The 13,594-nt window shown below is 41.7% G+C and overlaps 1 protein-coding gene across 1 annotated transcript; it reads left to right on the top strand.

The window, feature by feature from the left end:
* The first annotated feature begins 508 nt into the window (after positions 1 to 508).
* On the top strand, positions 509 to 10,129 carry CGA (glycoprotein hormones, alpha polypeptide). The gene is made up of 4 exons (XM_061461808.1): positions 509 to 886; positions 7,085 to 7,187; positions 8,143 to 8,327; positions 9,832 to 10,129. Exons 2-4 carry the CDS (start codon positions 7,088 to 7,090, stop codon positions 9,907 to 9,909), a joined length of 363 nt encoding a protein of 120 aa, XP_061317792.1. The 5' UTR covers positions 509 to 886; positions 7,085 to 7,087; the 3' UTR covers positions 9,910 to 10,129.
* Positions 10,130 to 13,594: the final 3,465 nt, after the last annotated feature.

Genomic DNA, 13,594 nt, shown 5'->3' on the forward strand with positions numbered 1-13,594 from the left:
CCATGATGAAGTTTTCAGAAGTGCCTTAATTGCATTAGCTTTATTCTAAAAATGAGATATTGCCAGAAATCTTATCTTTATAAAGGTAATCCTTCTGTATTTATGCATACATTCATTCTTTGGGCATTAAATTCAAATGGAGATTATTCTTTTAAATGTGTGTATAGATCGCTGCTGCTCTTTATTTTGTTTTTCTTTGCTAAATCAATACCGCTGCTGTAGAAGTGTTTTATGGGCTTCTTTAGAAATTAAAAATATAACTCTAAGAAGCATTAGGAAACCTTAGTAACACTTCCTTTTTTTGAAAGGAGATTCTGTTCACTAAAAACTGCAGCAAATGACTGGATGCTCGATATTTTTGTTCCCCAGGAAACTCATCCAGCACTGAATTATTGCTCGCAAGCTGACCTTTCTTTCATTATATAAGAAAAAAAAATAATCTTCATGAAAGTCAAGTCGAAGATAAGATCAGCATGGTAGGCTGGTAATTACGTAAAGTAATGTTCAGTTGTTAGAGCAAATGTACAGTTGATCCTATGGCTTAGATGTGGGCGAGGAATATGATCTACCTTTACTGTATAAAAGAAAGATGCAACTTTTTCGTACATCAGTTTCAGGAGCGTACATCCAAGCGTCAAGGACAGCTTACATCCAAACGCCATTCTACAGTTTCTCAGCTGTCTGATTTATTCTTGTTGACCAAAAGAGGTAATATATTTTTAAGTTTTTGTTACTGTTAAAGAGGAACAATTACATGTTTTTGTCATTCTCTTTTCCTCCTTTACAGAAGTTTTCTTCTTCCATTCTGTTGAAGTTTTTACTTTGAAAGTTAACTTAAAGGTTGCTTTGGGACTAAAACATCAGTGGTGGGGGTTAAACTAGCTTGGTAAGTAAGAGAAAACAAGGTTCTAGTTTTGCAGCTAAATGGTGATGATTTGTGATTTCTGATCTGGTAATTCTTCATCAATAACTTTGTGCTTTTCTCCTGGTCAGTGGTGTTGCTGTCAGATATCAAACGTTACACCAGCTGTGGTACTAACACATCTTTCAGAGCCTTTACGTTACCAGTCATGATTAAATACGTGAAGGGAAGAAAAAAAATATCTGTTAGTGAAAATTTCTCAGACTTCAGCAGTCTGCTAGCAGGTTACTGTGTACATCACACTGGGGTGCACTTGCAGTTCTTCGTTGCTGTAACACAGCCGTTCTTCGTGGCCAGGTGTCTTGAGAATAAAATGCAGACAGTGTGCAAAGTGTTTAACTGCTGTTGAGTATGACAGCACCACTGTCACCCTATAGAAGAGTATAGAGGGACATCTCAAATTTATGCTGAAAACAATAGGTTATTTCGTATAATTAGTATGAAGGATGCTCATTGAACAGAACTTGGTGGTATGTCTGTGGGAGGACATGGACAAAGAATTAGGTGAGGGATTCTGACCCAGTGGAGCTTCACATGAATGTAAATGCATCCACAGACTCCCACATGTACTTGAGCAGAAGACCTGTTAGCAAATACAGATGATCACTTGTGATGGTAACTGTTAACATGGTAAATTATTTACAGAAAAAGGCAAGATATTGTAACCAATGAGGTGAAACTTTAACTGCTGAGTAAGACTTAAAATTACTGTCTTTCCACAAAACTCCTGGAATTCATGCATTATATAATGTTCCAATAGCTTAAGAAAGATCATATTTGATAGAGCAAAGTAAAAATTTCATTTGATTTGATGGTGAGATGAAATGAGTGCTGTAGACACTGAGTTAGCAGCATGGGCAGAGTCAGAAAAACAAGAAAGATCGCCACGGAAAATGGCTGTTGCATTGGATGAGTAGAGAAGATGGATGTGGGGATGGATCTGAGGAAAAAATTCTTTACAATAAGAGTGATAAAATACTGGAACAGGTTGCCCAGAGAGGTGGTGGATGCACCATCCCAGGAGACATTTAAGGCCAGGCTGGATGTCGTTCTGGGAAATCTGATCTAGATGAAGATGTCCCTGCTCATTGCAGGGGTTTTGGACTAAATGACCTTTAAAGGTCCCTTCCAAACCAAACTATTCACACAGAGCAGGCCCACAAGGATGATTAGGGGACTGGAGCACCTTCCATATGAAGACAGGATGAGAAAGTTGTGGTGAAAGTTCTCTTCTTGCAGCCTGAAGAAGAGAAGGCTGCATGGAGACGTCATAGCAGCCTTCCAGTATCTGAAGGGGGTCTACAAGGATGCCGGAAAGGGACGCTCTTCGTCAGGGACTGTAGTGACAGGACAAGAGGTAATGGGTTCAAACTTAAACAAGGGAAGTTTAGGTTAGATATAAGGAAGAAGTTCTTTACTATAAGAGTGATGAGACACTGGCACAGGTTGCCCAGAGAAGCTGTGGCTGCCCCATCCTTGGCAGTGTTCAAGACCGGGTTGGATGGTGCTTGGAGCAACCTGGTCTAGTGTGAGGTGTCCCTGCCCATGGCAGGGGGGTTGGAACCAGGTGATATTAAGGTCCTTTCAAATCCTAACCATTCTCTGACTCTAAGATCACATCTGGGTTTTATTGACAAGTATCTTTGGTGGTTTTGGTATAAGCCTGACAGTCTGACTCAATAGAGGAAGTGCAAAACTGCAATTTCAATTTCCCTTTTGGTTAATGTAGTTTAAACAACTTTCTTCTGGGATTGCCTCAAACCTTTATAATGTACCAAATCATAGCATGTTGTGTTCTCATTAAAATTAGGATGGAGAATGCCACTGTGCCTTCAGCAACAAGCATGAGATCATGGAACAATCAGTCAAGAGTTGTACTGTTACTCCTGTGGCTGGCATCTTGCTGGAGCCATTAGAGCATCCAGACTATCAAAATGCTTAGGATGATGTGGAAATAAGTCATTTGAAAAGGCTGTCTGTCTTCTGTAGGTGCATGAGCCCCTCCAGCCAGCTTCTTACACTCTAGGCTATGTCCCCTTGGATAGAGCAGGGCTTGACATTAAAGTCTGAAATTGTGTCCCAGAGCAGGCAAGTCTGCCAGCAGTCACATCCCATCCATAGGGCTGGAAAGACCATAACCTTAAAAAAAACCTTTTCTGTTGGAGGGGGGGATCCAGCCAGTTTATTCAGCACCACTTAACAGATGCACCTGAGCTCAGTTCAGTTCCCAAAATGTTTGGCAGGACCATAGAAGGCTGTGGATCTAAACAGTGAGAAGAACCACCTATCTCCTGTAGGCACAGGTTACTCTTTTCAAGGGTAACAGGGAGCTGGCAGCTGCTTCTCAGAAACCTGAGAGCCATGTTCAACACTTCTATGGGGCTGCCATGGTAACGGCATCCCCTGTTTCCTTTGCCACTTGTTGACTAACATCAAAAGACTATTTTTTTGCACTCAGATAGGTTTTTGGTGAAAGCCCAAGCAAAGATGAGTAACTACAGGTTGCATTCGGCTTGCATGCATGCATACATACATACTCTGAACTGACTTTTCAATACCTCTTCCAAATGATTCTTTCCAGGGATTCCACAATTGATGTCAGTGGTTTTTCTTCCTGATTGTTATCTGCTGCTTTTAACTCCTTTATCCTCTGTTTTCTGCCAGCATGAGCTGACTTGCTGGGCAGGTGGGAGGGAGGATCCAGCACCCAACCCTTGCCGCCTGTTCATTGCAGCCTCATTGGCCTCTTAGCCATTCACTTTAGCTGGGCTTCAGATGAGTCTCTTACCTCTAGTTTTTGCTGTCTTAATTAGAAAGACTCTTGTTTCCACTTCTGTGTCTTCATTCATTGCACTGTAGAGCATTGAACATTGGTCTTGCTCATAAACTTTGTTTCTTTCCACTTTGCTAACCCCATTTGGGCAAGGGCCATGTTCTTGTCATCCTGCCTTTGTTCTCAGCCTCATCTGCCTGAGCAGGATCTTCTGATTGCTACAAGGATGGAGCTGTCTTTGATTTTGTTTCCTGGTTTCAAAGCTACCTTTTAGGGCCTGTGCTCCATTGCCATCTGAACCCCTACCTTTGATGACTGTGTTGTATGTCTGTTTAATCAATAAACCACTACCTGCTGACCTGGATGCAGCAGCCTCACATCCCTGTATATCTCTGGGAATTTCTGCAGTAATGGAGCATCCCTCTGCTAAGCAATACTCTCTTTGCACACATCCTGATGCTTTAGGTTCGCTCTCTGATAATGATACCAGGCAAGTGGCTTCACTCCATGGATCGCCTAAGGTTTGCCTCTTCCTCCAGATGCGAGCAGGCATTATTTGAATGTTCGATCATTGTAGCAGTCCTTGTAAGGATTCTGCTAGGTAGATGCAAAATCTGCAAAGAAATCTGTTTCCGTTATGTGAAAACTGTCTTTGTTTAATTATACTACTACTATATAATTTTCTTCTACCATCTTTCCTGATTAGGGTTGGCACTGCCTTCTCTGACAAGCATAGCATGCTTAGATAACCTTTAAACTAAATCCCAAGATCAGTTTCTTTGTTGCTGGCATTATTGCCTTTCTTACTGCCAGTTCATTTTTAGAAATATTTCAGGCCACGATTTGATCTGCCCCAGAAGAATATTTATCACGGAACAGCAGCATTGACTGGTGTGTTTGGAAGAATAGAAGCTCATAAGTAGTTATGGATTAAATGATTGTTATGTTTGTTTTTAAAGCACAGTAGCTTTCAGTATCTAAAATGTCGATGTTGTCAGCTTGGGGCCTTATTCCACACATCATGCTCTTGCATGACAGTTTCAGTCTTCTAAAGTCAAGGGACCAGGTATCTACACAGGTACAGAAGAAACTGTTGAAAGGATCCAGTTGCAAGAATCTGGAGATGCCTTCAACACTGCAGTTCAGGCACAGCCGTGACAAGTTATGGTTTAGCTCCAGCCATGGCCTGGAGGGATGATTGCAGAGGTGGAGAGATCTGCATGATCAGACAACATTTCTGAGAAGGCAGGTAAATAGTTTGGTGATTAGGAGCTGTAGGCTTGGAATGCTGCCTGAAGTGCTTGGCTGAAGCCAGTCCCGGAACAACTGGAGCCAGTGAACCAGGTGCTACTGCACTTGCTACTCAATCCTTCAAAGCAAGGCTGTCCCTTGGCCAGCCGTGTTGGGAGGAGGAGTGCTGCCGTCTCTGTCACCTTCCTCAGTTTAGGAATAGAATACTTCAAAATCCCTTATATGACTCTTCATGCTTCACCATGCGGTATAAGTAATTCCTGTTCATTTCTAAAGGAAGGGCTCAGGTCTGCACTTTAGAAGGAAGTAATTTTTAAGGTGAAAATTCCGTTTTCTGAGTGAGAAACTTGGCACAAAGGAACTGTCAATACAGGAGGCTTAGTGCTTGAGAAAGAAGGTTACAAACTTCATGCCTAAAATACTACATTTTAATGCTGACAAGAACAGAAGTGAAGTTCATTCTTTTGTTTCATGTGTTCATAGCTTGTATGAATCCAAGATTTTCAGAAGTAGCATTAGCTAACCAGATATTTATGACATGGAAATCTGAAAATGCACGTGGCAGCTGTAGCCTAATTCAAACCCTGCTTGACATTGCAGTAAGGGCAGTCCTTCCAGGTCAGGCTACAGGTGCATAGAAGTTACTTGTCTCAAAATAAATAACAGTTTCTTACAATCATTTTTTTGTCTCTGAGCAGGGTGGTACAAAATGCTTCAGAGTAACTTTAAAGGTCCTGTGGTACTTACCATTAAGTGTCCTGCTGATCTGTCTTTAGCCCTTAGTACATCTGATGTTTGGACATGGAAAGAGCAGAGGTTTCATTCTGCTCCCCCAGGAAATCTCATTGTCAATAATAACGAAAGAAAGTAAACTTAAAAAAAATAAATAAATAAAACCCCAGAGAATTTGGAATTATATTCATATTCATACAGTTACAATATATGTTATATATTCTGCATCTTTATTGTTATGGTTCCCTTGGTTATTCGTATCAGAGATATGCATTACCCTGTTGTATAGATTTGATCTGGATCAAATATAGCCACACAACTGCATTTCTGTTGAATTACCCAGAGAACAATCAATATGCTAGCTGTAGAAGGACAGATGTGCAGTGCTGCATCTAGCCTTCCTGCACAAAAATAATCTCAGAACACAAAAGCCTATCTGTTGTATTAGTAAAATGAAGCCTAAAATCATCTCACTGTAGAAGATTGCAGTGATGCTGAAGGCCCTTGGACTCTCCTGACCTGAGGTGATGCAAGCGGCTCTGGGCTCTTTCAAGCTCTCCTGAGCATCCTCTCTGCACCATGTCTCTTTGAGCATTCTGGAGCACAGCATGTAGTACTGTTCCAGTTCCATAGATTGGAGGAGCTTTCTCCCACTGAGGGACAGGACTGTGAAAATCTTTTTATGGGGACTTTGGCACTAAAGAAGTCATAGAATTGTAAAATCATTTAGGTTGGAAAAGACTGTAAAGACCATTGAGTCCAACTGTAAACCTAGCACTGCCGAGTCCACCACTAAACCATGCCCCTGAGTGCCACATCTACACATCTTTTAAATGTACACCAGGGATGATGACTGCACCACCTCCCTGGGCAGCCTGTTCTAATGTCTGACAATCTGTTTGATGAAGACACTTTTCCTAATATTCAATCTCAACCTCCCCTGGGACAACTTGAGGCAGTTTCAGTGTGTGGACAAATAATCTAATTCTTAGTTCAGGAAATTATGTCCTGATGTGAAATTATTTTCCCTGAAATTAGTCTTCCCATATCCCAGACTCTGCACATTCTTTCCTTTTCGCCATAGGTATTTGGTGGCTTTATCCAGTCTACCATAAGTATACAGTTACAACATTTGAAGTTTATGTGCTGTGGCTTATGTTAATATTCAGAAAAAAAAAACTATTAAGGCCAGAAAGAAAGGAACATTTTTGTTATTGTGATGGAGTCAATTTTCTGAGCCTATAAAATGCCCATCAATGCACTGCATTTTTGGTTTCCAATTCCAGTTCTAAATTGTTCCTGTTACTTGCACTGAATACTGTATCAGTGTGCAACTTAGATACTAGTACTGTACCCAAATCAAAACCCAGTCCTTTAAAAATGTGTGTATTTGTATTTCCACACAGATCATGGATTTCTACGGGAAGTATGTAGCTGTCACTTTGACCATTTTATCTGTATTGCTGCATCTTCTTCATGCTTTCCCAGATGGAGAGTTTCTCATGCAGGGTAAGCCGCTTTCAGCATTCAGAAATAAGACAATTATTTGTAAAGAGTATTAATTAAAATTCCATGTTTTATAAATGTGGTCATAAATCTTAACATTCAGTTGCATTTACTGACACTGAGATATGAAGGGATAATAATCAAGATAATTTTGCTATGGGTATACTTCCAATTTCTTCTCTAAACTTGATTTCTTCAGGTTAAGACCCTCCCAGATGACTGTGTCCTCTTGTTGAAATGGGTGATCTTAATCCTCAAAACATTATAAAATAGAAACATTTTGGGGTTTTTTTTTGTACTCTTGAGATTTAATGATAACGTAACATCAGGTACAGTAGAACTATGGCTTCTCCTCATAATATGAAGATTATTTTTCCTGTGTACATCCCAAGATATGGGATGTTGGTGGTGAAGCATTCTACGGAAAGGGTGTATTAGGAAGTTTTTAGAGGCATTTTGGATGATGCAGGGGGTTTTATTAAGCCTTAAACTGAATATAGAAAAATGCAAGCTACAAAAATCTTGGGATCACTGGGCATTTTTGAAACACTTGAAAACAGAGCCTTGCCTGAACACAGTATCTAAGAAGCACTACAAATCCTTCTAGTGCTATTTAACTAGCTAGCCGGAAGTTTTCTAGGGACAGCTAGTGCAGTACATATACAACAAGAAAACCTTCCAAAACTGCCAACAAAATTGAAAAAAACAACCAGAAAAGATACAATAATGCTTGTGCCTAACCTAAAAAGCCTCAGTCTAGTTTTACAGTTCATGTGTGTTGCAGAGTTGAAGGACCCTAAAGGGGCAACATTGGTGTCTGTCCTTCTCTGTTCTGTGCACATCAAGCAGCAGAACATGCCTGTGCATCCTCATATTGTCTGCTCTTTCCCTTTCTTTAAGAAAGTTAAAATATATCTGGAGACCAAGTAAAAGTCTCTTCCTTATGTTTTTATGGCAGGTTGTCCAGAGTGCAAGCTAGGAGAGAACAGATTCTTTTCCAAGCCAGGAGCCCCCATTTACCAGTGCACTGGGTGCTGTTTCTCCCGTGCCTATCCTACTCCAATGAGGTCCAAGAAGACCATGCTTGTTCCTAAGAACATTACATCGGAAGCAACGTGCTGTGTAGCAAAGGCATTTACTAAGGTGAGTGTGTGAATGAGACCTATTAAAGTTTCTTTTAGGATGCGATCTTTAGCTGAAACAGTGAATAGAGAAGAATATGTTTTTGATGGAGGACATCAGAGAACTATTTGAGGGAAGCACCCTTGCCATTTATATTCTTCACACTTGGGTTCTTTTTTTTCTAAAGAGGAAATTAAAGTGTCAACCAGTACTGAGTATTGTCAAGCAGTATTCAGATGGGATGTGGAAATTGGTGTAGTGCCACTGACTTCAGTGAAATTGCTTTGACTCATGACACCTGCAGTTCTGGTGACGGACTTGTCCCCTCATTTTTGACTCTTCTGGTTGTGCACCCTTCCCTTAAATGCTATGCAATGTGTATTTGATTTAGTAAGTCATTTTCCTAGCTTCTTTCCTGCATAGGCAGGAGTTCTCTGGGAAGGTGGCTGGTCAATACTATCAATTACATATATGGGAATGAGGGACCAAAACCATCTGTGCTCATTAGATTAATTGCGATTGTGTGTTAATAGAGGGAACCAAGAGGGAACTGTAAACGTGTCAAACTACTTTGAGCATTTAACACTGTCATCTTGAATGTTGTTTTAAAGAGAGATTCTGCTAAAGCTAATTATTTTGGGAGTGATTCACCTGCAGGTGGAGAAACCTTAAATTTGATGTAATAAATGGTGACCTAGTTGAAACAGGCTAAGGTGTCTTTTCTGTAGTGATCTGCACACACCAGGCTCATTAAGCGTGTCAACTAGAGGCTCAGTTCAGTTACCCACTCACAGATCTGGGGCCATTTGAGGTGCCCTGGAGTACTGAAGACATCTGTGTACAGCTGGCAGACACAGGACCCATGAAAGACCAGCTCCAGTGACAACTGGAGGCTTGTTGAGATCCCCTCCGAAATCTCAAGTGGCAATTGACAGCTCTGTGTGTGCAGCTGAATGGAGCACTGTGTCTCCATAGGCTGTGAGGATAGCCCAAACACCTGACTCACCTACAGACAACAATAGCTGAACTCATCCTGGCTCTTCATCTGAGTAAAGCACAGATCTTTATCTAGACCACAGGCAGCAACTAGATCTTTATCTAGACCACCCTGAGGCAGCAACTAGAATTTGGTCGAGATTAAAAATAAGGATGGCTCATAGTGTTTGTGGCCTTCATTTTTATAATCCCCATGTGGAATATTTTAAGGACACTTCCTGACTTCTCATAGATTGATACTTGACACTTTTTGAAAATTAGACACTCTAAGAAGTGCCAAATGAAGGACACCAACCTATATTACTATGCATGTCACTATTGAAAACCTTCTCTTTACGACTCTCAAAACCACTGGTGATGCAGCTTCACGGGTTGGTGTTCAGAGGCCATTCTAATACATGTAGCCCAAAAAGCCTGTGTAGCTCATGGTTAAGAAGAAGGCTTCAGACACCTTTTACTTGAGAATACTGTTTCTACTGTGTAGCTAATGCTAATTATCTGTTATGTGTGTGTGTTTTCTTTTTTTAAGATCACCCTTAAGGACAACGTGAAGATAGAGAACCATACAGATTGTCACTGCAGTACCTGCTACTATCATAAATCCTAAAGCCAGTCCCTTTGTTAATGATCAAGGACAATGGTGAATGGAATATTTGTTTTTGAGCTTTTATAGCACCGCTGTGTAAAATGTTATGTTTTCTGGTCAAGACACTGGGTAGACTTTTGAGTAAAATGGATGGCTGTTTCATTTCCTCTTTGCTTCTTCATGCATTTAAGTAAGTTCAATTATTTCCATTCGGGATAAAATACAGCACTTGCATGACAACCGAACGCTTGATCTATTTTTAAAATAAACTGTCAGTTAAATCATTGATGTTTCTTGAGGAAAAATGGTGTTTCAGTAGTTTAAAGAAAAGAAAATAGATACTGCTGCAGTTAATTTCTATTTTACTCTTTTTTTTTTTTTAACGGGAGGGGGAGGGAAGGACTAGTGAGGGATGGGGAAGTGGACAGAAGAAGAAGCAATAATTGCTGTTTATTTATTTAGTTATTAGATTTTTTGAAGACTTTTTCCAGGACATTTTGTTTCTCCAGTTTATCTTCCGGTTTTTCATTACCTTATGGGCAGAAAGTGTAACAGTGTATCTATCATCCATGCACAGCCCTCTGTTTTTCTGTGCTAGCTTTTTGTTTTCTTTGAACTTATTCTCCTGCCATATAGATAGGTAAATGGTTGTAGAGTCAGACGTTATAAAGAATTGTACAGTTTCATATGACAATGGTGGAACAGAGGAGATGTACAGCCGTATTAGCTGTTTAACGTATGCCTGAGGAGCATGGTGCAGGGCTTTAGTAATTCCCAAATGTACTGTGCTGGACCCAGATATGCAAATAGAAAATGTAGGGAATATGTTAGGTGAGAAGAGGACCACAGAATACATAGTCTTAATATCATAAACTGAGATTTTAGGGATGGTACTTGTTCAGTTGTAGTGGATTCAGTCAGGGTCTCTGGAGGAACTGCTTTCTGGAGCTCACCCACGGGAACCGAAGTGAATGGATTCCTTTGCTTTTCACTCTAATTTCTGAGGTAAGAACATCAGCCTTGCTATGGTTGCTGGCTGCAAGGGTTTTAAATGTGCTGCCTCAAAAACCCTCTGGTGTATTTGTGGGGGATTTCCCTGCAGCAGATGCTGTGAGAGTAGCAGTAAGAGCTTCTGGTCTTAGGGGCAGGGAAACTTGCCAGGGGTGAGGTTGTGAGGGTGGCTGGTCTGTCCTGGGGCATAGCCATGGTAGGTGTCTGTGCCTGTGCTGGATGACTGAAGTAGTTTAGACAGGCCTCCAGGCCTAAGCTTTGATGGGGCACTAGAGCAGCCCAAGACCTGTGGTGTGGGATCTAAGGATAGTTTAAATCCACTATTCATCCACCCTTCTGTCTATTGGAGTGCAAATTCCGTGCCATTTTCTAAGAATACAATCATGGGGCTTTGAGGAGAAGAAAAGACTTCTCATAGGTAGGGGAGATGAGGTTCTTAGAGAAGCATTATTCAGCATATATCCAGTAAAATTTATTAGCCCTATCTCCATGTCTGATTCAGTCTCTTCCCCACTGGGAGCCACTGATCTGGTCCAGTCCCATGTCCTAGCTGCACCATGCACCGTGCCATTCCTGAGAGATGTTTGCCTGAATCTTGGAAAAACCCTGCCAGTGGTTACTTCAGACTGTGCCAGGAGACTGGTCTTCTTGTTTCACTATTCTTACTGTGAAGGAAATTGTCAATCTTCTGGGAAGTTTTTCCATAAAGTTTTATGTCTCATTTGCTTCGACATTACTTTTGGTCAACAGGGAGGTAGTCCAGCAGCGTGGTCTTTGGGATGAGTTTAATAACACAAACAACATAGTTTTTCACAATGAGAAGTTTCTCATTTCTCATTTCATATCATCACACAAGACAGTACAGGAGCACATGTCAAGCAGCCACTATAGCTGACTCCCAAAACTTGTTGTACAGTTTTATTAAATGTGACTGATGCAAGTACTTTTGTGGGAGAGCCAGATTCTGCCTGGAATTTCTGGGCAATGAGAAGGAGTGATTTGAAGCTGCAAGATGATTACCTTTGGGAATGGTATTGCATCTTCTTATAACTTTGACATGACTGAAAGGGAGAGCAGGGAAACACATTCTCTAAAAATCACTTGCATGGGAGATGTGCCTTTTCATCTTGCCAAACTTACTGGATTACCTCTTACTTAAGTGAGCTCCTTTGGCAGTATCAAGTACTTGCTTTTCTATCTATGCCTCTGCTGCACACAATGGCAGGTTGGTGACATGATAAACTTCTGTTTGCATCCTCTGAAACAACTTCCATTCTGTGCATTGTAAAACCATGGGAATAAGGACATAAGGGCATAGACTTGTTGGAGTGAGTCCAGAGCAGTCCACAAAGATGACCAAAGAACTGGAGCACCTCTCTTTTGAAGACAGGCTGACCTAGAGAAGATTAGGCTTTAGGGAGACCTTATAAGCAACCTTCCAGGTGCTTACAAGAAAGCTGGAGAGGGACTTTTTACAACATTCCAGGTTGCCTAGTCTTATTTTTCAATGTCTTTTCCCTCTTGCTTGTACAAAAGCATTTAGTCATGAACTTCTCAACCCATGGATCCCTCTTCCCCCTGAAGGAGACCTCAAACATCAAGAGGTCTCCAGGTGCATTGCGGGGGTAAGTAAGTGGAATAGGAGAGAATCCACTTAATTAGCAGACTCCAACTCAGAAGAAACAATAGGGGACAAGGAAAGCGGTAAAATAAACACATGGATACACAAACCTAACAATAGGTGATAAAGGAGACAATAAGAGAGAGCAAAGCTCTGTAGAGGCTGCTTGATGGGCCATCAGTGGTGGCACTGGGGCAGGTGGCAGAGGGGCAGCCCCAGATCTCTAACAAGAGTCAAGGCTCAAGGCTGCCCCGGCTGTGCTGGGGCCTTGCGGGGAGGCATGGGGGTTCGCCAGACTCGTGGTGGGGTATCAGAAGGGGCTCGTAGGACCATGAAAACATTGCTATAGGGTGTTTAGAGGAAAGGCCAAAGGTGCAGAAAGGCGGCGGTGATCGTCAAAGAGGACCGGGGAGAAGCAAGCGTGGGAAAAGAGAGAGGGGTATTAAAGGGGGTTGGTCATGTGTGCAAGCTGCCAGCCAGTGTGCTTGTCTGACTGAGCTACTAAATCACTGCAGTCTGTCCTATCTTCATATTCAGTCGTTTACTTAACTTTTTTTTTTGTATTTTCTGTGTAATCTCACGCTGTATCCCATATGTGAGTGCTGCAAGGCCTGAGTGCTAGCAGCTGGAGAAGAAACCTATAGGTCTTGGTGCCAGCAACTAGAGACCAGTAGGCAGGAGAGACGTGTCATACCAACTGGAGGGACTGTAGGCCAGAAGGCTTGTAGGTCTATGTGTTTAGGTGTCAGAGGGGCCATGATGTGTGTTTATGTGGGAGAGGTCTATAGCAGTACTGTAAATACCCCGATTGACTTAATCCTGTGTGCATGTGTATGTGTGATTGTACACCAGTTTTTAAGTTGGACTAGTTGGTGAGCAGGAGGAAGCCTGCCTCTGGAAGGACTTGAGGTCTGAGCCCATGCTGGATAAGGGGACCAGGGTCTGGGCACATGTGGACTGAGAAGCTGTGCCTAATATTCAATGAATCCATTGAGACAAGTGTGTAGTGCACACATCTGTTTGCTAGCAAATGTCAAGGTGGACAGTAGGAGGAGACCTTCTTACCAGGTAAGG

This window comes from Pezoporus flaviventris, unplaced genomic scaffold, assembly GCF_033815535.1.
Source record: "Pezoporus flaviventris isolate CSIRO_AGI_PZ_B2104156 unplaced genomic scaffold, CSIRO_AGI_Pfla_v1 ptg000031l, whole genome shotgun sequence".
NCBI classification, from domain to species: Eukaryota; Metazoa; Chordata; class Aves; order Psittaciformes; family Psittacidae; genus Pezoporus; species Pezoporus flaviventris.